The sequence below is a fragment of the Callithrix jacchus genome, chromosome 13 (genome assembly GCF_049354715.1).
Source record: "Callithrix jacchus isolate 240 chromosome 13, calJac240_pri, whole genome shotgun sequence".
Classification (NCBI taxonomy): Eukaryota; Metazoa; Chordata; class Mammalia; order Primates; family Cebidae; genus Callithrix; species Callithrix jacchus.
In genome coordinates this window covers 38861739-38889162 of record NC_133514.1, presented here as the reverse complement: position 1 = coordinate 38889162, position 27424 = coordinate 38861739, and the positions used below count along the sequence as shown (strand labels likewise).

Genomic DNA, 27424 nt, shown 5'->3' with positions numbered 1-27424 from the left:
GGGCCAGGCATGGTGGCTCATGGCTATAGTCCTAGCACTTTGGGAAGCTGAATTGCTTTGAACTCAGGAGGCAGAGGTTGCAGTGAGCCAAGATCATGCCATTAAAGGCCAGGCACGGTGGCTCATGCCTCTAATCCCAACACTTTGGGAGGCGGAGGTGGGTGGATCATTAGGTCAGGAGATTGAGACCATCCTGGCCAACATGGTGAAATCCCATCTTTACTAAAATACAAAAAATCAGCTGGGTGTGGTGGTGCGTGCCTGTAGTCCCAGCTACTTGGGAGGTGGAGGCAGGGAAATAGCTTGAACCTGGGAAGTGGAGGTTGCAGTAAGCTGAGATTTTGCCACTGTACTCCAGCCTGGCAACAGAGCAAGACTCCATCTCAAAAAAAAAAAAAAAACACTAAAAAACAAAGCAAAACAAGATCACACCATTGTACTCCAGCCTGGGTGACGGGACAAGATTCTGTCTCAAAAAATAAAAATAAAAACAAAAACAAGGAGCCTGGCCAGATGTGGTGGCTTATGCTTGTAATCCCAGCACTTTGGGAGGTTGAGGTGGGTGGATCACTTAAGGCCAGGAGTTTGAGACAAAGCTTGCCAACATGGTGAAATGCTGTCTTTACTAAAAATACAAAAATGTAGCTGGGTATGTGGTCCCAGCTACTTGGGAGGCTGAGGCAGGAGAATTGCTTGAACCTAGCAGGCAGATGCTGCAGTGTGTCGAGATGGTGCCACTGCACTCCAACCTGGGTGACAGAACAAGACTCTACCTCAAAAAGAAAATAAAATAGGTTGGGCGAAGTGGCTCATGCCTGTAATCCCAGCACTTGGGGAGCCTGAGGTGGGCGGATCACAAGGTCAGGAGTTTGAGACCAGCCTAACCAACATGGAGAAACCCCATCTCTACTAAAAATGCAAAACATTAGCTGGTCATGGTTGTGTGCACCTCTAATCCCAGCTACTTGGCAGGCTGAGGCAGGAGAATTGCTTGAACCCAGGAGGCAGAGGTTGCAGTGAGCTGAGATTGTACCATTGCACTCCAGCCTGAGCAACAGAGCAAGACTCTGTCTCGAGGGAAAAAAAAAAATCATCTGGGCATGGTGGTATGTGCCTGTCATCCCAGCTACCCAGGAGGCTGAGGCAGGAGAATCAACCTGAACCTGGGAGGTGGAGGCTGCAGTGAGCTGAGATCATGCCACTGCACTCTAGCCTGGGCAACAGAGTGAGACTCGGCCTCAAAAATAAACTAAAATAGTAAAATAGTAAGGCTGGGGATGGTGACTCATGCCTGTAATCCCAAAACTTTGGGAGGCCGAGGCGGGTAGATCACCTGAGGTCAGGAGTTGGAGACCAGCCTGACTAACATGGTAAAACCTGTCTCTAATCAAAATACAAAAAGTAGCTGGGCATGGTGTATATGCCTGTAATCCCAGCTAGCCAGGAGGCTGAGGCAGGAGAATCATTTGAACCCAGGAGGCATAGGTTGCAGTGACCAAGATTGTGGCACTGCCCTCCAGCCTGGGCAACAAGAGTAAAACTCCATCTAAAAATAAACAAACATCGAGACCATCCTGGTCAACATGGTGAAACCCCGTCTCTACTAAAAATACAAAAAATTAGCTGGGCATGGTGGTGCACGCCTGTAATCCCAGCTACTTGGGAGGCTGAGGCAGGAGAATTGCCTGAACCCAGGAGGCGGAGGTTGCGGTGAGCTGAGATAGCGCCATTGCACTCCAGCCTGGGTAACAAGAGCAAAATTCTGCCTCAAAAAAAAAAAAAACAAGGAGTCTGAGCACTGGAGGGAGTTTGGGATGCTCTACACCAGGAACCCCCCACCAAATGTTTAATTAGGGACACAGTGTGGAATGCTTCCAACACTTAAAAAAATTTTATTTATTTAATTTACACAGACAGAGTCTCACTATGTTACTCAGGCTGGTCTCAAACTCCTGGCCTCAAGTAATGTTCCTGCTTCAGCCTTCCTAGTAGCTGGGATTACAGGAGCGAGCCACTGCACCCAGCTCCCTCAAACACTTTAAAAGGAAGCTCAGGTCAATGTGAGAAGAGGGCCCATTGTTTCTCCCTCACTGCATTTAATGTCCAGACTCTTTTAACCGATCCTTAATAATAACTTCTTCCCTCTTTTAACCGATCCTTAATAATAACTTCCTCTATGTGACTACGGCCTCAGGACATGGGCTGTGCTGTGGCTTTGGGGCCCAGTCTACGTCCCCCTCTTCCCAGCACTGTTTCATGTCCAAAGACCTGGGAGCTGTTCCAAGGTAAGCTTCCTGGGCACAGACCTTGTTTGCTTAACCAAACAGGGTGCCATTAACACCTGCAGCCCTACCTGCTCACCTCTGATTCACCTTATCCAGGCATAGGTCTTAGGCAGGACTGCCATCCAACCCTGTTTGTAGGCTTCGGAGGCAAAGAGGTAACGTGGAGCTGGGAATGGGGAGACTGATGAGGGAAGGTTTCTTTCTGACCCACTCAAAGGTTCTACTGGCTAATGGGCAGTTTACGGTATTGCTGGATATTTCCAAGACTCCACAGACTCAAATATTCATACATGACACTCCCTTTGGCAAAATTCTCTTAAGTACTCCAGACAGCTAACCTCAGAGCAGGGCCTCAGTGTGCAAATGGTTAATGACCATGAAAAGCAAACTGGAGGCCAGGAGAAGTGACTCATCCCTGTAATTCCAGCAGTTTGGGAGGCCGAGGTGGGAGGACTGGTTGAGCCCAGGAGTTTGAAACCAGCCTGAGCAACACAGAGAGATCCCCCCTCTACAAAAAAATTTAAAATTTAGCAGGGCATGGTGGCACGTGCCAATAGTCCCAGCTACTTACAAGGCTGAGGCAGGAGGATCACTTGAGCCCAGGAGTTTGAGACTGTAGTGAGCTAGGATCATGCCACTGTACTCTAGCCTGGGTGACAGGGTAAGACCTTATCTCAGGTTAAAAAAAAAAAACAAAACAGAAAGCAAACTGGAGTTATAGAAATGGGGATAGTTCAACCCAACGCCTGCTTCTTTCCACCCACGGACAATCACTTGAGGGCTATTCCCAGCAGGAGTGATTGGTGGGCATTTACTCCATTCCTGAGAAGCTGACAGTCCCTCTAAGTAAGCAGGTGCAGACACTCTATCAAAAGCCCAGCTTTCCACACCATGATTTAGAGATGGATGCTGAACCCAACTTCAAAATTTATCTCAAATGGAACCATCTTTTTTCCCCCCAGACTCCAGAGATCTGAAAGGTAAGGGAAGTGATGTTCCACTAATTCCTGAGTACTCAGAGTGTGGTATGTGCACTACTCACTGAGAGCTAGTTAGAAATGCTGACTCTAGGCTGGGCATGGTGACTCACGCCTGTAATCCCAGCACTTTGGGAGGCAGAGGCGGGCAGATCACTTGAGGTCAGAAGTTGAAGACCAGCCTGCCCAACATGGTGTAACATCCGTCTCTACCAAAAAATACAAAAATTAGCCAGCATGGGTGGCATGTGCCTGTTGTCCCAGGTATCAGGGAGGTGAGGTGGGAGGATCGCTTAAACCCAGGAGGTGGAGGTTGCTGTGAGCCAAGATCGCACCACAGCATTCCAGCCTGGGCGACAGAGGAGACCCTGTCTCAAAAAAAAAAAAAAAAAAGAAAGGAAGGAAGGAAGAAAGAAAAGAAAGAAAGAAAGAAAAGAAATGCTGAATCTAGTCCCCACCCCCACCTACAGAATCAGAATATACCTTAAATGAAGACCCCAGTTATCCTTATGCACCTGGAAGAGTGAGAGGCAGTATTCTGGTCTGGAGCCAAAGGGTCCCAGGATGTGACCATTTCAGCTTCTCTGCCCTGGCAGAAGTGGGCTAAGGTGGGCTTTGGAGGAAGAGTCCACACCTTGGCTAATCGAGGCTGACCAGGCTTGCTTGACTTTAGTAGAAGTAAGCCGGATTTCCCTGGCTTAGGGACTGGGAGCTGTACCTGCTCCACAGGCCGCCCCAAAGAGTGAGCTGGCTTTAGGTTCCTGGCACTGCTAGCTTCTTCCAGTAATCTCAGAAACATATGCCATGTCCCAATGCAGAAGCCCCTTCTCCCTTCCTGCTACTGCTAAAGACCTTCAAAGTGAGTGGGATTTGCTGTCAGCCCCCTGACTACTCTCCACTTCCCAATCCAAAGTGAAAAGTGGATTCAAAGTTCCTATATTTTACATTTATTATTTATTTTAGAGATAAGGTCTGCAGTGGTCAATCATAGCTCACCACAGCCTCCAATTCCTGGCCTCAAGCGATCCTCTGGCCTCAGCCTCTGGAGTAGCTAGGACAACATTCTTTTTGTTGTTGTTTGTTTTTTTTTTGTAGAGATGGCATCTCACTATGTTGCCCAGGCTGGTCTTGAACTCCTGGCCTAAAGCAATTCTCCTGCCTTGGCTCCTCCCCAAAATGCTGGGATTACAGGCATGAATCTTGGTACCTCGGCCAGAAGTGCCTATAAACAGTATCCCTGGCTTCTAATTTGACCCAACAATCCAGCAACAAAGGGTGCAAAAAGAGGCTCCCTGTTCCTTCAGGCCAGCCTCAGGGCCCACCCTGAACGAATCCAGCAGACACTTACCCCCTCAGTTGAAAGAACTCCAAAAGTGTCAGGAATTGGCCTGGTAGACCATTGTGACAGAGACAAAGGAGAACAGCATGGACTACAAGTGAAAGAGGATGAGTCGGGAGTGGCAACAAGAGCGCCTGCAAGCTTCTCCTCGGATCATTTCTAACAGAAGAGGAAGCATTCCTCCTTTCTCTGCCTGGTTGCTATTTCTTGCCCAATCTGGGAAAACGGTGTGACAATGGACACGTGTTCCAGCTCTGAGGCCTCAGTGCCTGGCTCTGTAGAACAGGCGGCAGAGTTGGACAAGATCCCTAACCGTTCTAACAGTGTATGTTTTGGATCGAACGGCAGAGGACCTCGGATCCGGCTGTGCTTGCTGCCGGTGGGGCAGAATCTGCCTGAGAAAATAAGCATTTGGCCCCCACCGCCACCGAGCCAAGCGCCGGGATCTGTCGCGTTTTCCAGTAGTTTGGAAAGCAGCGTGGAGGAGGATGGAGGCAGAGGAGCAAAAGGAGTGGGGGCAGTGCAAGGATGGGACCGAAGTGGTGAGCCACGAGGATTTATTTCATCATGCAAACAGGAGCGTAGGTTTCATCAGCGCCTGTGCGCTGCGGCTCCGGGGCTGGGAGGGAATGCCAGGTTCCTGAGGGCAGCCCGAGGCTGTCCACCCCACCCGTGCCAGCTCAGCTTCCTCTTCCTCATCCTCTCCCAGGGAGGTCACACGGTGCCTCCTCCTCCCCCCGGACAGAAGAACGTGCTTTTCTGCACAGCCCGGCCCGTGGCGACAGGCCCCTCCGCGGAGATCTCACTTGCATAAATGGGGAACGTGCCACAGGTGCCCGGGAGGTGCTGCTGGAGCAGGGGAGCACCCGCAGACCCAAACCTCCGTCAGAGCGCGAGTGTCCAACGCAAAACTAGGGGTGCCTCGGGAAAAAATCAGGGCCCTGTAGAAATCATTTATCCCAACAGATAAATAATAAATTTATCCCAACTCATCCCATAAAAACACCAGGCCGAGCCTTTCTTGGATCGTGGGCCACACTGACCCCGCCCTATCCCGCCTGGGGAGCGCCCCCAACATCCACAAGGGGCAGCACAGCTCGGCACGTGGCAGTCCTGGAGGCGTGCTTGTTAGTTAGGTGTCAGCTGTCTGACACCTAACAGAAAGAGGAAACGAACGGGGCAGTTTGCAGCTCCGGTCTGGACGACGCACTCGGAGGACAGCCGGGCGGTCACTTCCATGACCCTCGCTGTCTCCCCGACGCCCCTTCTCCGTTCTTCCCAGCCACAGCACCCTTTAGCCTGGACGCCCGGTCCGATCCGCGATTCCCAATCCTCCCGCCCTCCCGGGAGCCGGCACGCGGCGTCCCCGAGCCAGCGCCTACCTCCCGGGGTGGTGCTGAAGAGCGTGCCTCCGGGGGTCGTACTGTAGTCCCCGGGCGGGAGCTGCACGCCGTCGCCGAGCACCACCCGGCGAGTGGCGGGGATGGCTCGGCTTGGGGTCTGGCTGCAGCTGCTGCCCCCGGACATGGTCTCCTGTGCGCTGCAACCGCGAACCTCTCCCTGCCCTCCCGCGCCTGCAGCCTCGCTCCGCCTCGCCCCGGCCCGCCCCGCCCCAGGACGCCCCTTCCGCCTCTCCAGGCCCACGCCCCTGGGATTTGTAGTCCGCGCCGCAGCCCCACCCAGCTCCAGGCCGCTGCTTGCACGTGGATTCTCCTGCCGCCCCCCGATCCACGCCCGCCTGCTCACGGGCTCCTCCATACCGCCCCCCAGCGACTGCTCCTCCGCTCTCGGGTCCCTCGGCGCCACTCTGGCAGGGACCCGGGTTGGGTGGCGGGCGGAATAGCTCGCCTATGTTAATCCTTGTCTGGGTTGGGGGCGGTGACTCAGGACCGCGCGGAGATCCGAGCTGACCCGGCCCACTGCAGGAAGGCCCGGTTTCTGCATTAAGACTTCAGGCCGGGTGTACCCTTTGGCACTCCCTGTTCGTTGCCTCAGTTCCTCAGATGAGAAAGTGGGATTGACTGGTCATGCTCACCCCACCTCAATTTCTTGACCTTGATGGGGATGGGTGTGGAGGGACTAACAATTCCGCTCCTGGCCTTTAGAGAGGAAGAGAAGGGGTGGGAGGAGTGAACCAACCAGCAGCGTCCTGGGAGCTAAATTTAGAGTTGGGGGCGGCCGGGAGGGGGGACGCGTAGGGGAGGAGTAATAGTTTGTCCAAAAGGTTTCCCGATAGCCCCTGAATTGGGTCCAATACCCACGCCACTGCCTGAGGTTTAGTAGGTACTTCTTGGTTGAATTGACGGATGTTTAGTAGGTACTCTTTGCTGGATGAATGGATGCATGCATGGATGATGTTCAAGGGGAGAGAGAAAAATGCAAGAAGGACCGAGGATGGAAAAACTTGTTGGGTTTGAGAAGTTCCTATCATTGTGTGCACATGTTGTGGGGAAGAGGGTGAAGAAGAGAGGACGGTTCGAAAGGGAAATTGGGTGATGCACCTGTAATCCCAGCTGCTTAGGAAGCTGAGGCTGGAGGATTGCTTGAGCCCAGAAGTTGGAGGCTCCCGTGAGCTGTGATCACACCACTACACTCCTCCTTGGACAGAGACCTTATCTCTAAAAAATACGTAATAATTTTTCAAAAAGGAAATTGGGGTCAGGTCGTTGAGTTTTTCAAATCATGTCAAAGTGCTTGGACGTTGTCTTAGAGAGGCAGGAGACATCAGAACTCTTTTAAGCGGGGGAATGACATGATTAGAGTTGTTTTTTTGGAACGATAACTAGTGGCCATTGGAGTTTTGGGATGGGCCAAGGAGGGCAAGGTCCGAGATGGGGAGAGCTGTTGAGTTTGGTCTCACTTTTTTTTTTTTTTTTTTTTAGACGGAGCCTTGCTCTGTTGCCCAGGCTGGAGCGCAGTGGTACAATCTCGGCTCACTGCAATCTCTGCCTCCTGGGTTCAAGTGATTCTCCTGCCTCAGCCTCCTGAATAGCTGGGACTACCAGTGCCTGCCACCTAATTTTTTTAATTTTTAGTAGCGATGGGGTTTCACTGTTAACCAGGATGGTCTCGATCTTCTGACCTCGTGATCCACATGCCTCAGCCTCCCAAAGTGCTAGGATTATAGGCATGAGCCACCGCGCCTCTGTCACTCTTGAGCTAAACTTTGACCTACAGTGGCTAACACAGTAGCCATTAGCCACAGGTACACACTGAGCACTCCAAAGGTGGCCAGTCCAAACTGCCACAAGTTTAACATACACAATATTTCAAAGATTTAGCGTGAAAAAAAAAATGTAGAATACCTGAATAATTTGTTTCTATATTGATTATATGTTGAACTGATAATATTTTGAGTATACTGGGTTAAGAAAAATACATTATAGGCCAGGCACGGTGGCTCATGCCTGTAATCCCAGCACTTTGGGAAGCCGATGGGGGGTGGATCATGAGGTCAGGAGTTCAAGACTGGTCTGGCTAAGATGGTGAAACCCTGTCTCTATTAAAAATACAAAAATTAGCCAGGTTAAAAAAAAAAGGGCAGGTAACTCGATACAAAAGCCAGCAGGTTAAGATCTGAGAGGAACTTGTCTGTTTACCCTTTGGGGTTCCATAAGGAAAAACAGGGGCTTCTCCTAAAAAGAAGTCTGGCATCTTCTCTGTTTTCTTTAAGGACTCCCAAGCTGTTTGAAATTTATTATTATTATTATTATTTTTTGAGATGGAGTCTGGCTCTGTTGCCCAGGCTGGATTGCAGTGGTGCGATCTCGGCTCACTGCTATCTTTTCCTCCCGTGTTGAAGCGATTCTTCTGCCTCAGCCTCTCAAGTTGCTGGGACTACAGGCACCCGCCAGCACGCCGGCTAATTTTTGTATTTTTGGTAGAGATGGGGTTTCACCATATTGGCCAGAGTGTTCTTGAACTCCTGCCCTTGTGATCGACCCACCTTGGCCTCCCAAAAGGCTAGGATTACAGGTGTAAGCCACTGTACCTGGCTGTTAGAAATATTTAACATCCCTCAGGCAGCAGAGGGTGACAAGAGGAAGGAGAGACGGACAGAAACACATGAAGAAAACAGAATTCAGAGAGAAAAACACCTAAAGACCTTTTAAATATATATCTAGGCCAGGCGCGGTGACTCATGCCTGTAATCCCAGATCTTTAGGAGGCTGAGGCAAGAGGATTGCTTGGGCCCAGAACTTTGAGGCCAGTCTGGGCAACATGGGGAAACCCATCTCCTAACCTCATGATCTGACCACCTTGGCATCCCAAAATGCTGGGATTACAGGTGTGAGCCACCGTGCCCGGCCTGAATTTTCTTAAAAATCTTTAGAACCCTCCTAAAATCATCCACACTTCCCCACTTCCCTTTCCCCTAACAAAAAGGCTGTATAACTGTTGGGTTCACTCAGGGTGGTTGGCAAAATATTAAGGGAAATATTAGGGAAGTTCTAAGATTATAGTCTTGGCTGGGTGCGGTGGCTCACGCCTGTAATCCCAGCACTTTGGGAGGCCTAGACGAGCGGACCACGAGGTCAAGAGATCAAGACCATCCTGGCCAACATGGTGAAACCCCATCTCTACTAAAAATGCAAAAGTTAGCTGGGCATGGTGGTGCACACCTGTAGTCCCAGCTACTCAGGAGGCTGAGGCAGGAGAATCATTTGAACCCAGGAGGCGAATGTTGCAGTGAGCTGAGATCGCACCATTACACTCAAGCCTGGCAACGAAGACTCTGTCTCAAAAAAAAAAAAAGACTATAGTCTCAAACCTTTTGGAAGGCGGAAAGGTTTTCAGTAACTTGTAATAATGGGACAGACTGAAGGCAGCTAGCTGGTCCTTACCTTAGAGCATTAGGTCATAGGGTGAAGATTAGTGATAATAGAAGCTTCCCCAGTTAAGTCGGTTTACCTCACATTCCTTTGTCTCTACTCTAAATAGTTGATTACTCATGTAAACTTTGTCCCACATGGCCCTCTGGGGGCCGGGCGGGGAAGGGGGATTACTCATTAATGGTGTTTGTTCTGGGCCTAGGAACCAAAGCTTTTTTTTTTTTTTTTTTTTTTTTTTGAGACGGAGTTTCACTCTTGTTACCCAGGCTGGAGTGCAATGGCACGATCTCGGCTCACTGCAACCTCCACCTCCTGGGATCAAGCAATTCTCCTGCCTCAGCCTCCCGAGTAGCTGGGACTACAGGCACGCACCACCATGCCCAGCTAATTTTTGTATTTTTAGTAGAGACAGGGTTTCACCTTGTTGACCAGGATGGTCTTGATCTCTTGACCTCGTGATCCACCTGCCTCGGCCTCCCAAAGTGCTGGGATTATAGGCATGAGCCACCGCGTCCCGCCTCAAGCAATTCTTTTGCCTCAACCTCCCGAGTAGCTGGGACTACAGGCATGCGCCACCATGCCCAGCTATTTTTTTTGCATTTTTAGTAGAGACAGAGTTTCACTATGTTGGCCAGGATAGTCTCGATCTTCTGACCTCATGATCCGCCCGCCTCCGCCTTCCAAAGTGCTGGGATTACAGGCGTGAGCCATGGCGCCCGGCCTTTTTTTTTTTTTTTTTAAGACAGAGTCTTGCTCTATCACCCAGGCTGGAGTGGGGTGATCTTGGTTCACTGCAGCCTCCACCTTTTTTGCCTGATAAGTGAACACCAACCACAAACCTCGTTCCTCAGCCTCCCAGGTAGCTGAGATTACAGGTATGTGCCACCATGCCAGGCTAATTTTTGGTGTTTTTAGTAGAGATACCTCAGAAAAGGGAATTCAGAGGGTAGAGGGAGGGAGACAATCAAGAAGAATAGCTAATGGATGCTGGGCTTAATAGCTATGTGATGGAATGATCTGTGCAGAAAACCACCATAGTACATGCTTACCTATGTAACAAACCTTCGCATCCTGCACATGTATTCCTAAATTTAAAAGTCGAAAAAAAAGGAATATAAAGTCATAAAAACAGAAAGAATTTGAGGGGCATAAGGCAGAAAAAGAGACCAAGGCAAGTTTCAGAGCAGGAGTGGAAGTTTATTTAAAATGGCTTTACACAATTATCAGCATAAAGGAGGTTTTTTTTTTTTTTTTGAGACGGAGTTTCGCGCTTGTTACCCAGGCTGGAGTGCAATGGCGCCATCTCGGCTCACCGCGGCCTCCGCCTCCTGGGTTCAGGCAATTCTCCTGCCTCAGCCTCCTGAGTAGCTGGGATTAGAGGCATGCGCCACCATGCCCAGCTGATTTTCTGTATTTTTTTTGGTAGAGACGGGGTTTCACCATGTTGACCAGGATGGTCTCAATCTCTTGACCTCGTGATACACCCACCTCAGCCTCCCAAAGTGCTGGGATTACAGGCGTGAGCCACCGCGCCCGGCCCCTAAAAGAGGTTTTTAATACCTACTTTTAGATTGCATTCCAGACTGGGCAATAGAGCAAGACTCCTTTTCTCTCTCCCTCTTTTCTCTTTCACTTTCTTTCTTTCTTTCATTAAAAAAAAATCCAAAGCTACTAAGGAGAGATGCTGTTCATAAGGATTTCTTGCAGTGTGAAAAACTGACCATTGTCAGAGGGGAAGGGGAACTATTTCAGTAGGGAGAGATTTCTGACCATAAAAGCATCAAAAGTTTCAAGCATTAGGCAAAAAAGGGTGGGGGTTTATTTTAGGGGTGAGTAAGCCTAAAATCCTTTTTGGGGAAGTGGAAAGAAAGGAAAAAAAAATGGCTTTAGAACAGGAGAGAGAGAGAGACTGGGAGAGACTCAAGTGGGTGAATTGAAGAACAAGCATGGTGTTTAACCTTGATCCTAGGACTTCATAGGCCCTTTCCCATGATTCTTCCCTTAGGGTGGGCTGCCTGCAAGCACAGTGCCCTCCTTACCCTGGGGAAGTGAGCATGCGCAGTGTATTTAGGAAGTTGTACACATGTCCATCTGAGGCTTTCTTCCTTTTTCTGGTGGAGTACTCCTGGAAGGTCATATTCCACCTTTTTTTTTTTTTCGAAGGGAGTCTCACTGTTGTCAGCCTGGGCTGGAGTGTAACGGCTCAATCTCAACTCACTGCAACCTCTACTTCTTAGGTTCCAGCAATTCTCCTGCCTCGGCCTCCTGAGTAGCTGGGATTACAGGCATGCACCACCACACCCAGCTAACTTTTGTATTTTTAGTAGAGATGGGGTTTCACTCTGTTGGCCAAGCTGGTCTCGAACTCCTGACCTCAGGTGACCCACCTGCCTCAGTCTCCCAAAGTGCTGGGATTATAGGCATGAGCCACTGCGCCTGGCCCCACCATTTTTTCTCTTAGTGTGCATGCTCAGGAAGTTGCTTTTCCCTGACCTCTGCATTCCATTACACTTTAGTGCCACAGGTGTGAGTGATCAGGAAATGTCCTCTCCCTGGTGCTGGCTGCCAGTTTATCATTCTAGAGAGGCAATGTGATAATTGCCAAACCATCACCCTACATTCCTAGTGGGTAGGGAGAGAGAGAGCCCTCTCCTGCCCCGCTCATGCCTGCCTAGCTACCTGTAACAGCTCCATGGGCTCAAGGCTTTACATAAAATCTAGTGGCTCAGAGTAGGGTCTGCAATTTTTACCACATCCTAGGCTTAATATTCTTTTTTTTTTTTTTTTTGACAGAGTTTCACTCTGTTGCCCAGGCTGGAGTGCAATGGTGAGATCTTGGCTCACCACAACCTCCCCTTCCCAGGTTCAAGCGATTCTCCTGCCTCAGCCTCCCAAGTAGCTGGGACTACAGATGCCTACCACCACGCCTGGCTAATTTTTTGTATTTTTAGTAGAGATGGAGTTTCACCATGTTGGCCAGGCTGGTCTCAAACTTCTGACCTCAGGTGATCTACCGCCTTGGCCTCCCAAAGTGCTGGGATTACAGGTGTGAGCCACTGTGCTCAGTCTTTAATATTCTTTTGAATTATCTCCTTCCCACTGCAATAGTTTGGACAACTACCAACTGCTCTAGGATTTTTTTTCATCTCCTCCAAGAGAAGACCCATTCTATATGAGCAAGGACTTCAAAGGGTAGAACAGCTCTTGGCACATAGTAGCTGAGAAATAAATGAAACTTTTTGGTTGGGAGCGGTGGCTCATGCCTATAATCCCAGCACTTTGGGAGGCTGTGTCGGGGAGATCGCTTGAGCCCAGGAGTTCAAGACCTGCCTACACAATATAGTAAGATCCTGTCTCTACAAAAACCATAAAAAAAATTAGATGGGTATGGTGGTGCATGCCTATAGTTCCAGCTACTAGGGAAGCTGAGTCAGGAGCATCAGCTGAGCCCAAGGAGATCGAGGCTGTAAGTGTGCCACTGCCTGAGTGACAGAGTGAGACCCTTTCTCAAAAAAAAAGAGAAGAAAAGAAAAGAAAAAAGAAATAAAAGGAACTTTTTTTGATCCAGCCCAGAGAGGCATTGCAATCCAACAGCAGCCACATCTCCCTCCACCCCATGAGCTGAGTAACTACCTCTCTGAGCCACTCATTATGTGAGCTCTAGACCAGCTGATACCAAGCAAACATAAAATTCACCTGAAAGTGCCATATGCTGGACACCGTGACTCATACCCTATAGCTCTGCAATGTATAGCCAATCACTAACCAGTTATTTGTGTAAACAAATAAAAATTCCTGTTAAAGAACTCTACATCAGCCTCACTCCTTCCCTTTTGCCTTTAAAAATCTACCTGTGGCGGTGGCTCACACCTGTAATCCCAGCACTTTGGGAGGCCGAGGTGAGCAGATCACGAGGTCAGGAGTTCGAGACCAGCCTGGCCAACATGGTGAAACCACTTCTTTACTAAAAATACAGGAGAATTGCTTGAACTTGGGAGGTGGAGGTTGGGGTGAGCTGAGATCGCACCACTGCACTCGAGCCTGGGCAACAGAGCGAGACTCTGTCTCAAAAAAAAAAAAATCTTCTTGTGGTTGAAGATAGTGGTTCACACCTGTAATCCTAACACTTTGGGAGATTGAGGCAGGAGAATTGCTTGAGCCCAGGAGTTTTCAGACAATCCTGTGTGACATAGCAAGATCCCATCTCTAAAATAAAAAAAAAAAAAAAAATTAGCCAGGCACATGCCATGGCAGCACATGCATGTAATCCCAGCTACTTGGGATGCTGAAGCCCAAGAGGATCACTTGAGTCCAGGAGACCACAGTGAGCTATGATTCCACCATTGCAGTCCAGCCTGAGTGACAGAGTGAGACCCTGTGTCTAATAAAAACAAAACAAAACAAAAACAACAACTTACTTGTAACAAAAGCCAAGCAGAGCACTTTCCCAAAGCAACTTTGAAGTGTTTCCTGGGCAGCTGTTCTCACTTTGGCTCAAGAAAACTCTTTTTTTTGGAGACAGAGCAAAACTTTGTCACCCAGGCTGGAGTGCAGTGGCTTGATCTTGGCTCACTACAACCTCCACCCTCCGAGTTCAACTGATTCTCCTTCCTCAGCCTCCTGAGTAGCTGGGATTATAGGCGCGTGCCACCACACCCGCTAATTTTTATATTTTTAGTAGAGGCGGGGTTTCCCCATGTTGGCCAGGCTGGTCTCGAACTCCTGACCTCAAGTGATCCGCCCACCTCGGCCTCCCAAAGTGTTGGGATTACAGGCGTGAGCCACCATGCTCAGCCAAGAAAACTTTTAAAAATTATGTTTGTGCCTCATCTTCTTCCTTTAGATCAGCATACCTGCTCAATAAACACCTGTTGCAGGAGTTAACTGTAACATCGGAATGCATGCAAATATTAAATAACTTTACTGTGCTGTGTGTGCAGTGCATTTGCCCATAAGCAGTTTTCTTTGCTTCATGGGCATCAGCACAGTGGTGTAAGAAGATCACATGTAATATCAGCACAGGATGAGACCTCAAGTCTGGAGCTGCAGAAACAGGAGAAGCCAGACATGCCCTTGGGCCTGCCCAGCCACACATTAATATATAGATCCAGGCCAGGTGCAGTGGCTCATGCCTGTAATCCCAACACTTTGGAAGGCTGAGGTGGGCGGATCACCTGAGGTTAGGAGTTGGAGACCAGCCTGGCTAACATGGTGAAACCTTGTCTCTACTAAAAATGCAAATATTAATCAGGTGTGGTGGTGCATGCCTGTAATCCCAGCTGCTTGGGAGGCTGAGGAACAAAAATTGCTTGCACTCGAGTAGCTGGGATTATGGGCGCCCACCACCACACCCAGGTAATTTTTATATTTTTAGTAAAGTTAGGGTTTCATTCTGTTGGTCAGGTTAGTCTTGAATTCCTGACCTCAGGTGATCTGTCCACCTCGGCCTCCCAAATTTCTGGGACTACAGGTGTGAGTCACCGAACCACCTGGCCTGGAGTAGCCATTCTTTCTTTCTTTCTTTTTTCAAGACGAGTCTTGTTCTGTCACCCAGGCTGGAGTGCAGTGGTGCGATCTTGGCTCACTGTAACCTCTGTCCCCTGGGTTCAAACAGTTCTCCTGCCTCGGCCTCCCAAGTAGCTGGGATTACAGGTGCCCGCCACTACGCCTGGCTAATTTTTTTGTTGTTGTATTTTTAGTAGAGATGGGGTTTCATGGTGTTGGCCAGGCTGGTCTCAAACTCCTGACCTCATGATCAGCCTGCCTTGGCCTCCCAAAGTTCTATGATTACACGTGTGAGCCATTGTGACTGGCCTATTCCTTTACTTTCTTAATAAACTTGTTAATTCTATGGACTCACCTGGAATTCTTTCTACTGTAAGATCCAAGAACCCTCTCTTGGGGTCTGGATCAGGACCTCTTTCTGGTAACGATCCTAGTTACGATCAGCTTCAGGACAAATTGTAAGGCCTTCCGGTGGTCTCAGGTGGCCTCCACTCCTCTGGTCCAGCTCGCTGGAACCTCTCAGATGGCTTATTTCTCCTTCACGATGCCCTGGTTTTATCTGAACATAGTTTTACCCACACCGTGGTTTTGGAGAGTGGAGGAAGTGGCCACAGGGTAGTCTGCCTGGGGTTTTTCTCCTGCAGTGACCTTGGGTGTGTCCCCTGGAGTTGGTTCAGGCTTAGAGATACTGTGTGTTGTCGGTCAGGAGAGGCAACAAAGCAGGGGGAGACCTTGGCGGCAGCTGAAGAACAGCGACACTGTCATCTTCAGTGACAGGCAGGGGACCAGGAAGGGGCTGGCCACGTGGACCTAGTGGTCCTCCGGGATCTATCAGTCAGGGTCATCCAAACTGGGTCATCTGAGGAGAGTTTAATTAAGGGATGATTTACAATGGGATGGGCTGGAGATGGGGAAAGAGAAAGGAAACTGCAAGGAAGTGATGACTGGAATCCAAAGAGCGAGTAAGCCACACAGAGGCTTCCACCTTCAGGCCTGGGCCGTGCATAGGGAGGGAGCTGGGACACAGGCACCCACACCTCACTGCCTCCTGCCCTCAGATGTCCTGCCAGTTCCCTGATCCAGCTGGGAGACAAAGGACAAGGCAGCCCATTGATGTGTCCCTTAGGTCAACATCCTGGGGCTCAGAGCAGAGTGGGAAAGAGTGGAGAGTAAACCTGAAAGGGCAACAGAAGATTCCAGCACAGTGAAGTAGAGGACAAACAGGGAGGGGGTGTGCAGAGCACTCCAGAAAGCAAATCCTGGCCAGGCATGTTAGCTCACACCTGTAATCCCAGCACTTTGAGAGGCCGAGGCAGGTGGATCAATTGAGGTCAGGAGTTTGAGACCAGCCTGGCCAACATGGTGAAACCCCATCTCTACTAAAAATACAAAACATTAGCTGGGTGTGGTGGCGGGTGCCTGTAGGCCCAGCTACTAGGAAGGCTGAGGCAGGCAGGCTGGTCTCAAACTCCCAACTTTGTGATCTGCCTGCTGTGGCCCCGCAAAGTGCTGGGATTACAGGCGGAGCCACTGTGCTCCACTCTTTTCACCAAGTTTCTGCAAAACTGTAAACATGTCCTTGGCATCTGAGTTTGTAGAAGGAAGAAAGGAAACACGTTCCGGAGCTCTTACCCAGTGCCCGCGCTGCACAAGGTTTCACATGGATGGAATCACTGAAACGTCCTCACAACCTTATAGGAAAAGTACTAGTATCTTCATTTCACACACAAGGGAAAGGAGGTTTGGGGCCGGGGGTGGGGGGTTAGCCTGGCCATACCCAAAGCCTTTTTTTTTTTTTTTTTGAGACAAAATCTTGCTCTGTGGCTCAGGCTGGGGTGCAGTGGTGCAATGATGGCTCCCTGCAGCCTCCACCTCCTGGGCTCAAGTGATCCTCCCACCTCGGCCTTGGGAGTAGCCAGGACAAAAGGTGTGCACCACCATGCCCACCTAATTTTTCTTTTCTTTCTTTCTTTCTTTTTTTTTTTATTTCTTATAGAGACTGGGTCTCACTAAGTTGCCCAGGCTCCAGATTTAAGTATTTGCATAATGTATTTAATCCAAAGCTCATACACTTAACCACTCCACCAATGATTCCCCACTTAAGAGTATCACATCAGCTGAGGAGCTTATGAAATAGGTGGAATCTTTAGCTGAGAGCAGGTTCTACTGGGAGAAGGGGAAAACCATCTTAAAGAAGAAAGAGGCGAGGACAGCATGTTTGTCTGCTTGAGCAGCTGTAATAAAATAGCATAAACTCAGCGGCTGAGGCAACAGAAACGTATTTTTCACATTTCTGGAGTCTAGAAGTCCAAGATCAAGGTGCTGGATCAGGATATTCTTAGGCACTGTGGATGTAGCAGTGAACAAAATTCCTGTCCCTGGGTGTTCTTTCTTTCAACTCACTCTATACTGGGTTAGTGAGTCTCATTTGAACCCCCAGTCTGTGATTTGCTGCTTTTTTATTGTCATAAGTGAATTTTTTAAATTAATTTTTTTATTTTTATAGAAATGAGGTCGAGGCCAGGCACGGTGGCTCACGCCTGTAATTCCAGCACTTTGGGAGGCTGAGGTGGGTTGATCACGAGGTCAGGAGTTCAAGACCAGCCTGACCAAGATGGTGAAACTCCGTCTCTACTGAAAATACAAAAATTAGTTAGGTGTGGTGGCAGTTGCCTATAATCCCAGCTACTTGGGAGGCTGAGGCAGAGAATTGCTTGAGTCTGGGAGATGGAGGTTTTGTGCCATTGCACTCCAGCCTGGGCAAAAGAGCAAGACTCCATCTCAAAAAAAAAAAAAAAAAAAAAAAGACGTCTCATTATGTTGCCCAGGCTGGTCTCCTGAGCTCAAGTGGTCATCCTGCCTCAGTCTCCAAAAGTGCTGGGATTACAGGCATGAGCCATCATGCCAGGCTGAAAGTGAATTTTAAAATTATCATGCACAGAGCCCAAATAAAATGAAAACAGAGCATCTTGTCACATTGGTGCAAATTTAAGGATTGAGGCATTTGGCTCAATTTTATTTTATGTATTTGTTTTTTAGAGATAGGGTGTTGTTCCGTCACCCTGACTGGACTTCAGTCATAGCTCACTGTAGCCTTGAACTCCTGGGCTCAAGCAATCCTTCCACCTCAGCCTCCTGAGTAGCTAGGACCACAGGTGCATGCCACCAGGCCTAACTAATTTTTAAAATTATTTTTGTTTTTTTTTTTTGCAGAGACAAGGGTCTCACTATGTTGCCCAGGCTGCTCTTGAACTTCTGGATTCAAGTGATTCTCCTGCTTCAGCCCCGTAAAGTGTTGGGATTACAGATAGGAGCCACTGCTCTTGACCTTGGTTCAATTTTAAGCAAATTATTGTGTCTTAGTGACTTTTTTCTTTACTATAGATTTTTCTTCTTCTTTTTTTTTTTTTTGAGATGAAGTCTCACTTTGTTGCCCAGGCTGGAATGCAATGGTGCGATCTTGGCTCACTGCAACCTCCACCTCCCGGTTCAAATGATTTTCCCGCCTCGGCCTCCCAAGTAGCTGGGATTACAGGCACCTGCCATCATGCCTGGCTAATTTTTGTATTTTTAGTTGAGATGGGTTTTCACCATGTTAGCCAGGCTGGTCTTGAACTCCTGACCTCAGGTGATCCACCTGCCTTGGCCTCCCAAAGTGCTGGGATTACAGGCGTCAGCCACCAAGCCCGGCCTTTATTCTGATTTTCGTATGCTTTTTTGTTTGTTGATGAGTGCAATGACCACTTCTATGAATTCTTCTAGTCCTCCATTTTCAAATCCAGTAACCACCATTCATTTACAGCTATTCATATTTAAACTTACTGTAATTAAATTAGGCCAGGTGCAGTGGCTCACACCTGTAATCCTGCACTTTGGGAGGCCGAGGAAGGCGAATCACTTGAGCTCAGGAGTTTGAGACCAGCGTGGGCAACATGACAAAACACTGTCTCTACAAAAAATACAAAAATTAGCTAGGCATGGTGGCACACACCTGTGGTCCCAGCCACTCTGGAGGCTGAGGTGGGAGGATCACTTGAGCTCAGGAGGTGGAGGTGGCAGTGAGCTGAGGTCATGTCACTGAACTTCAACCTGAGCAACAGAGCCAGACCTTGTCTCAAAACAAACAAAACCTAATCATAATTAAATCAAATGTAAAATTCAGTTCCTTAGTCACACTATTTATATTTTCAGTATTCGATACCCACATGACTAGCAGCTATCTCGTTGGACAGTACAGATACATACATAATGTTTCCATCTCCGAAGATTCCGTCAGCCTACACTGTACGTCAGCCTACACTGTAAGCAAAGCTTGTCCAACCTGCAGTCTGGGGGCTGCATGTGGCACAGGACAGCTTTTCATGTGGCCCAGCACAAATTTGTAAACTTTCTTAAAACATTATGAATTTTTTGTGATTTTTTTTTTTAGCTCATCAACTATCATTAGTGCTAGCGTATTTTTAAACATTTTTATTGATTTTTATTTTTTACTTTTTCTGAGGGAGGTGGAGTCTTGCTCTGTTGCCCAGACTGGAGTGCAGCGGCACGATCTTGGCTCTCTGCAAACTCCACCTCCCAGGCTCAAGCAGTTCTCTTGCCTCAGCCTCCTAGGTAGCTGGGACTTACAGGCATCTGCCACCAGACCCAGCTAATTTTTGTATTTTTAGTAGAGATGGAGTTTTGCTTTGTTGGCCAAGCTGGTCTCGAACTCTTGACCTCAAGTGACCCACCTGCCTCAGCCTCCCAAACTGCTGGGATTACAGGCTTGAGCCACTGTGCTCAGTCAGTGTTAGTATATTTTATGTGTAGCCCAAGACGATTCTTCCAATGTGGCCCAGGGAAGCCAAAAGATCAGACCCCACTGTGTAAGCGATGGTGAAGACCTGCCTGTGGGAATGTCCTGTTACTTTGGCGTGGAGGTGTAATCCATACATTTTATTCTTCACCTTCTTATCTGCAGTTTGGAAAGTGGCCTCTGGCTGGTGCCATAAGGAACACAGGGAGGGTGTACACATTGGAAGACTTAACTTCCTACTCTTCACTAAGCATGTTGGGACAAGTGCCTGCTTTCTCAGGTCCCCTTTAGCCCAGTTTCTCATCCAAATGCCCATCAGACCAGCAGAGGGAGCTAGTCCCCAAACTGACCCACCCTGCGATTTTCTTCCTTGGGAGATTTTGGTTGTCGAAGCTTTTCCCCTGCGGCCCTGGGTGGCCAGCTCTTCTCTTGCCCTCTGCCTTATGCCTGTAATCCTAGCACTTTAGGAGGCCAAGGTAGGTGGATCACTTTAACCCAAGAATTTGAGACCAGCCTGGGCAACATGGTGAAACTCCATCTCTACAAAAAATAGAAAAATTAGCCAGGCATGGTAGTGCGTGCCTGTAGTCCCAGCTACTCTGGAGGCTGAGGTGGGAGGATCACCTGAACCTGGAGAGGTCAAGGCTGCAGTGAGCTCTAATCATGCCACTGCACTCCAGCCTAAGTGACAGAGTGAGACTCTGTCTCAAAAAAACAAAAAGGGAATTATTAATATAAATATAAAAGTAATTATATACTGTGACCAAGTAGGATTTATTCCCGCTATATGGGATGGTTCAACAATCAATAGTATTCCATATCAAGAAAGGAAGGTTAAAAAAAACAAGTCTTCCATATCAAGAGATCAATAGAATTTAGACAGGCCGGGCATGGTGGCTCACATCCATAATCCAAGCACTTTGGAGGCCAAGGTGGGCGGATCACCTGAGGCTGGGAGTTTTCAAGACCAGCCTGACCAACATGGTGAAACCCTGTCTTAAAAAAAAAAATAGAGCTTAGATATTTAAAAAGCCCACCATATAAACATGCTAAAGAAAAAAATCATATAATCATACAAGTTGGTGCAGAAAAAGCACTAGACAGAATGTAACACCCATTTATTATAAAAACTCTCAGCAAGTTAGGAATAGAGGGTAACTACCTCAACTAGATATAGAGCATCTACAAAGAACCTGACAGCTAACCTCATTGTGAATGGTGAAAGACTGAATGCTTTCTCCCTAAGACTGGGAACAAGATAAGGATGGCTGCTCTCCCCTCTCTTTTTCACCCTAGTTCTGAAAATTATAGCCACTGCAATAAGGTAGTGGATTCAGATCCATCTTGGGACCCTCCAAGCTTTTACAAGTTTTGTTTCTTTTTCGTTTATTTTTGAAAAAGAATAAGCTTCACTATGTTGCCCAGGCTGGAGTGCAATGGCACAATCACAGCTCACTGCAACCTCCACCTCCTAGGTTCAAGTGATTCTCCTGCCTCAGCCTCCCGAGTAGCTGGGATTACAGGCCCCCACCACCATGCCTGGCTAATTTTTTGCATTTTTAGTAGAGATGGGGTTTCACCATGTTGGCCAGGCTGGTCTCGAACTCCTGACCTCAGGTGGTCCACCTGCCTTGGCCTCCCAAAGTGCTGGAATTACAGGCATGAGTCACTGCACCTGGCCTTATTTATTTTTATAGAGACTGGGTCTTACTCTGTTGCCCAGGCTGGTCTTAATCTCCTGGGCTGAAGCATTTCTCCTGCCTTGATTTCCTGAAGTGCTGGAATTACAGGCATGAGCCAGCGTGCCCTGCCCTTCAAGCTTTGAAGGCTGCTTGGCTGCAAACTTAACCTGTGCCACGACCACTGTGGTGTGAAAGCAGCTGTAAGTCGTAGGGCAGCTGTGTTCCAATACAACTGTACGTATGAATACTTAAATTTGAGTTTCACATGGTTTTCATGTGTCAAGAAATCCTATTTTTGGCACTGTATAGTGGCTCACACCTGAAATCCTGGCACTCTGGGAGGCCAAGGTGGGAGGATTGCTTGAACCTAGGAGTTCAAGACCAGCCTGGGCAATATGGCAAAACCCTATCTCTACTAAAATACAAAATTAGCAGGGTGTGGTGGCGAGTGCCTGTAGTCCTAGCTACTCCAAAGGCTGAGGCGGGAGGATCACCTGAGCCTGGGGAAGTTGAGGCTTCATTGGGCCATGATTGTGCCACTGCACTCCAGCCTGGTAGGCAGAGATCCTTTTTTTCTCAAAGAAAAGAAAAAACCTTGAGCCTTCCATGGTAAGCCCATGTCGTATGTTTATAGGCAAGGTGAATGTAGATCAAAATAAACAGTGGCTGGCTTTAGAAGTGAAAAGGGGGCCAGACACAGTGGCTCATGCCTGTAATCCTAGCACTTTGGGAGGCCGAAGTGGGAAGATCACCAGGTTAGGAGTTTGAGACCAGCCTGACTAACATGGCGAAACCCTGTCTCTACTAAAAATACAAAAATTAGCTGGGTGTGGTAGGGCACGCCTGTAATCCCAGCTACTCGGGAGACTGAGGCAGGAGAATGACTTGAACCCAGGAGGCAGAGGTTGCAGTGAGCCAAAATCGGCCACTGCACTCCAGCCTGGGTGACAGAGCCAGACTCTGTTTTGGAAAAAAAAAAAAAGTATAAAAGGATCAAACACATGCTGCAGCCTGTGGAAGGAGAGCGGTGTGCATGTCAGCAGCAAACTGCTGCCATGAAGCCTGTGTTTGCACCTGTGGTGAAGGGACCGGCTTCTATTTCTCCAGGGATCCTGCTTTCTGTCTGCCCATCCTGAAGGAACTGGCTGCACCCCTGCACTGCCCTCATCCGGATATTCCCACGTAAAGCTGTCTGGCTGGAATAAAACCTCTCGTCCTTTTAACTCAGTTGCAATACCATCATGACCGGAGGTTGTGACTTTACTTTTCATTATAAAACATTTCAGATATAAACGAAAGTAGACAGAATAGTATTTCCCCTCATCACCCCACTTCTATGATGATCAATATACAGTCAATCTTGTTTCATACATACATATGTTGGATCATTTTATTTATTTATTTTGAGACTGCATCCTGCTCTGTCGCCCAGGCTGGAGTGCAGCGTGGCTTTATTTAGCTTACCACAACCTCTGCCTCCCGGGTTCAAGCAATTTTCCTGCCTCAGCCTTCGAGTGGCTGGGATTACAAGTGCCTGCCATCATCCCGAGATAATTTTTGTGTTTTTAGTAGAGATGGGGTTTCGTCATGTTGGCCAGGCTGGTCTCGAACTCCTGACCTCAGGTGATCCACCGACCTTGGCCTTCCAAAGTGCTGGGATTATAGACATGAGCCACTGTGCCTGGCCACCACCGGATCATTTTAAACAGAGTCCCAGTGAGCCCATTATTTCATCTTTAATTACACAATCTAGCCGGGGGCGGTGGCTCACGCCTGTAATCCCAGCACTTTGGGAGGCTGAGGCGGGTGGATCACGAGGTCAAGAGATCGAGACCATCCTCGTCTCTACTAAAAATACAACAAAAAATTTAGCTGGGCATGGTGGCGCGTGCCTGTACTCCCAGCTACTCGGGAGCCTGAGGCAGGAGAATTGCTTGAACCCAGGAGGTGGAGGTTGCAGTGAGCCGAGATCGCGTCATTGCACTCCAGCCTGGGTAACAAGAGCGAAACTAAGTCTCAAAAAAAAAAAAAAATTACACAATCTAGATCGCTAACAGATAAAGGCTTTTATTATTTTTTTTTTCCAGACATGAGTTTGTTCTTTCGCCCAGACTCAAGTGTGGTGGTGTAATCTCAGTTGACTGTAAACCTCCACCTCCCTGGCTCAAGCGATCCTTCCACCTCAGCCTCCAAGAGTGCTACAAGTGCATGCTACCACATCTGGCTGATTTTTTTTTGTAAAAAAAAATTGTATTACTATATTGTCCAGACTGGTTTTGAACTCCTGGGCTCAAGTAAGGCTCAAGTTCAAGACCAGGCATAGCCTCCCAAAGTGCTGGGATTACAGGCGTGAGCCACCGCACCTGGCCCTGTTTATTATTATTTTTTGAATTGGGTCTCACTGTGTCACCCAGGCTGGTCTTGAACTCATGAGTTCAAGCAAGCCTCCCTCCTTGGCCTTCCAAAGAGCTGGAATTACAGGTGTAAGTCATTGCGCCTGGCCAAGGGCTGTTTATTTAAACACATAACCACAATAACAACTTAAGTACACTTACTTATAGTATGCTTTCTCCTTTTTTCTTTTTGAGATGGAGTTTCGCTCTTGTTGCCCAAGCTGGAGTGCAATGGCACGATCTTGGCTTACTGCAACCTCAGTCCCCTTGGTTCAAGCGATTCACCTGCCTCAGCTTCCCGAGTAGCTGGGATTACAGGCGCACACCACCGTGCCCAGCCAGTCTTTTATACTTTTAGTAGTTTCACCATGTTAGCCAGGCTGGTCTCGAACTCCTGACTTCAGGTGATCTGTCCACTTCAGCCTCCAAAGCGCTGGGATTACAGACGTGAGCCACTGCACCTGGCCTCTCCTTTTTTCTTAATCAAAGTGCAATGCACTTTTATTGCATTACATTAGGAGCATGTAAAGTCTGGCCATCTCTCTTTTGGCGATTTTAAAATTGATTATTGGGGTTCCGGTGTTGTCAGCTGGATGCATTCATTATTATTATTATTTTTTGCATTCATTATTAAACAACTCCCCTGCAGCCTTTACCTAGATGGTTTTGGCAGCTATTGATGATGATGTCTACACCCATTATTTCACAGCGGGATACTAGAGGTTTAAAGAGGAACATATTCTTTCTTCCTTTCCCCTTCCCTTCCCTTCCCTCCCTTTCCCTCCCCTCCCCTCCCTTTCCCTTCCCTTCCTGAATCACCTGATCTGCGGAGGTTGAGGCTGTGGAGAGCCAAAATTGCACCACTGGACTCCAGCCTGGGTAACCAGAGTGAGTCCCTGTCTCAAAAAAAAAAAAAAAAAACCTTATTGTTCCTTTAAACTTCAGTCATCAAAAATAGGATATTGAATAACATGATCTATTGTGATGGTTAATTTTATGTCCATTTGACTGGGCTAAGGGATGCCCAGGTTGCTGCTAAAACATTATTTCTGGGTGTGCGTGAGGGCATTTCTGGAGGAGACTAGTATTTGAGTCAGTAGACTGAGTAAAGATGTGTGCTCAGCCACGTGGGAGGGCATCATCCAATCCATCGAGCCTGGATACAACAGAAAGGCAGAGGAAGAGAGAGTTCTCTCTCTCTCTCTCTCTCTGTTTGAGCTGGACATGTCTCTTCTCCTGCCTCAGACATTGCAGCTTCTGGTTATCAGGCCTTTGGACTCCAGGACTTACATTAATGGATCCTCTGGTTCTCAGGCCTTCAGACTCAGACTGAACTGTACCACCAGTTTGCAGACAGCAGAACTTCCTAACCCATAATTGCATGAGCCAATTCCTGTAATAAATGGGAAATATTTATATCTCATTCTCAAATGGGAAATATTTATTTCACAATAAATTATCTCTCTCTACACACACACACACACACACACACACACAGAGTCATGTGCCACTTAACTACCAGGATACATTCAGAGAAATGCATCATTTAGGTAATTTAACATTGTGAGAACATCATGGACTGTACTCATACAAATCTAGATGGTATCGCCTACTCCACACCTAGGTTACATGGTATGGTCTATTGCTCCTAGGCTACAAACCTGTACAGATGCTACTATCCTAAATACTGTAGGCAATTGTAACACAGTGGTCAGTATTTGTTATTTAAACATACCTAGGCTGGGCACGGATGCTCATACCTATAAGCCCAGCATCTTGGGAGGCTGAGGCAAGAGGATCACTTGAGCCCAGGAATTCGAGACCAGCCTGGAAAATATGGAGAGACCTGATCTCTACAAAAGTAAAAAATTAGTCAGATGTAGTGGCGTGTACCTGCGGTCCCAGCTACTCTGGAGGCCGAGATGGGAGAATCACTTGAGCCCAAGATGGTGAGGCTGTAGTAAGCTAGATTGTGTCACTGCACTCCAGCCTGGGCAACAGAGTGAGACTCTGTCTCAAAAAAATAAACAAATAAATTTTATTTTTAAATTAAATTAAAATTTTTTTTTGCTGGGAGCGGTCGGTGGCTCAAGCCTGTAATCCCAGCACTTTGGGAGGCTGAGGCGGGTGGGTCACAAGGTCAAGAGATCGATACCATCCTGATCAACATGGTGAAACCCCGTCTCTACTAAAAATACAAAAAATTAGCTGGGCGTGGTGGCGCGTGCCTGTAATCCCAGCTACTAAGGAGGCTGAGGCAGGAGAATTGCCTGAACCCAGGAGGCGGAGGTTGCGGTGAGCCAAGATCGCGCCATTGCACTCCAGCCTGGGTAACAAGAGTGAAATTCCGTCTCAAAATAATAATAAATAAATAAATAGTTCTCTTGGCCGGGTGTGGTGGCTCATGCCTATAATCTATGATCCCAGCACTTTGGGAGGCCGAGGTGGGTGGATCATGAGGTCAAGAGATCGAGACCATCCTGGTCAACAAGGTGAAACCCTGTCTCTACTAAACATACAAAAATTAGCTGGGCATGGTGGTGTGTGCCTGTAGTCCCAGCTACTCGGGAGGCTGAGGCAGGAGAATTGCTTGAACCCAGAGGTGGAGGTTGTGGTGAGCTGAGATCGTACCATTGCACTCCAGTCTGGGTAACAAGAGCGAAACTCCGTCTCAAAAAAAAAAAAAAAATTTTTTTTTTTTGAGACAGAATTTAACTCTGTTGCCCAGGCTAGAGTGCAGTGGTGCGATTGCAGCTCACCGCAGTCTCTGCCTCCTGGGTTCAAGCAATTCTCCTGCTTCAGCCTCCCGAATAGTTGGGATTACAGGCACTCACCACCATACCCAGCTAATTTTTATATTTTTAGTGGAGGTGGATTTCCACCATGTTGGCCAGGCTGGTCTTGAACTCCTGACTTCAAGTGATCCACCCACCTTGGCCTCCCAAAATGCTAGCATTATAGGCATGAGCCACTGTGCCAGGCCCAAATAAATTTTTTTTTTTTTTAGATGGAGTCTTGCTCTGTCTCCCAGGTTGGAGTGCAGTGGTGTGATCTTGGCTCACTGCAAGCCTTCGCCTCCTGGGTTCAACTGATTCTCCTGTCTCAGCCTCCTGAGTAGCTGGGATTATAGGCGCACACCACCACACCTGGCTAATTTTTATATTTTTAGTAAAGACGGTGTTTCGCCGTGTTGGCCAGGCTCGCCTCGAACTCCTGACCTCAGGTGATCTGCCCTCCTTTCGGCCTCCCAAATTGCTGGGATTACAGGTGTGAGCCACAGTGCCTGGCCCCAAGTATATGTTAAAAAGGAACACATCTAAACCTATAAAAGGTACAGTAAAAATGTGTTACAAATGATTAAAAGATGGTCTACCTGCATAGGGCACTTAGCATAAATGGAGCTTGCAGGACACGAAGTGGCTCTAAATGAGTCAGTGAGTGAGTGGTGCGTGAATGTGAAGGCCTAGGACATTACACTATTGTAGGCTTTATAAACACTGAACACTGAGGCTGCACTAAATTTATTAAAGATATTTTTCTTTCTTCAGTAAATTAAATTTAGCTTACTGTAACTTTTTTACTTTATAAAATTTTTATTGGTTATCAAATAATCCTT

The 27424-nt window shown here is 48.0% G+C and overlaps 1 protein-coding gene across 1 annotated transcript in view; it reads right to left on the bottom strand.

The window, feature by feature from the left end:
- The window catches only part of EIF4EBP1 (eukaryotic translation initiation factor 4E binding protein 1), a 31799-nt gene extending 25609 nt beyond the window's left edge, over positions 1-6190 (bottom strand). Inside the window, exon 1 of the mRNA XM_002756954.7 lies at positions 5984-6190. Within this exon, the coding sequence (XP_002757000.1) occupies positions 5984-6128 (145 nt within the window). The 5' untranslated portion in view covers positions 6129-6190. The remainder of the gene's footprint in view (positions 1-5983) is intronic.
- Between the last annotated feature and the right edge of the window lie 21234 nt (positions 6191-27424).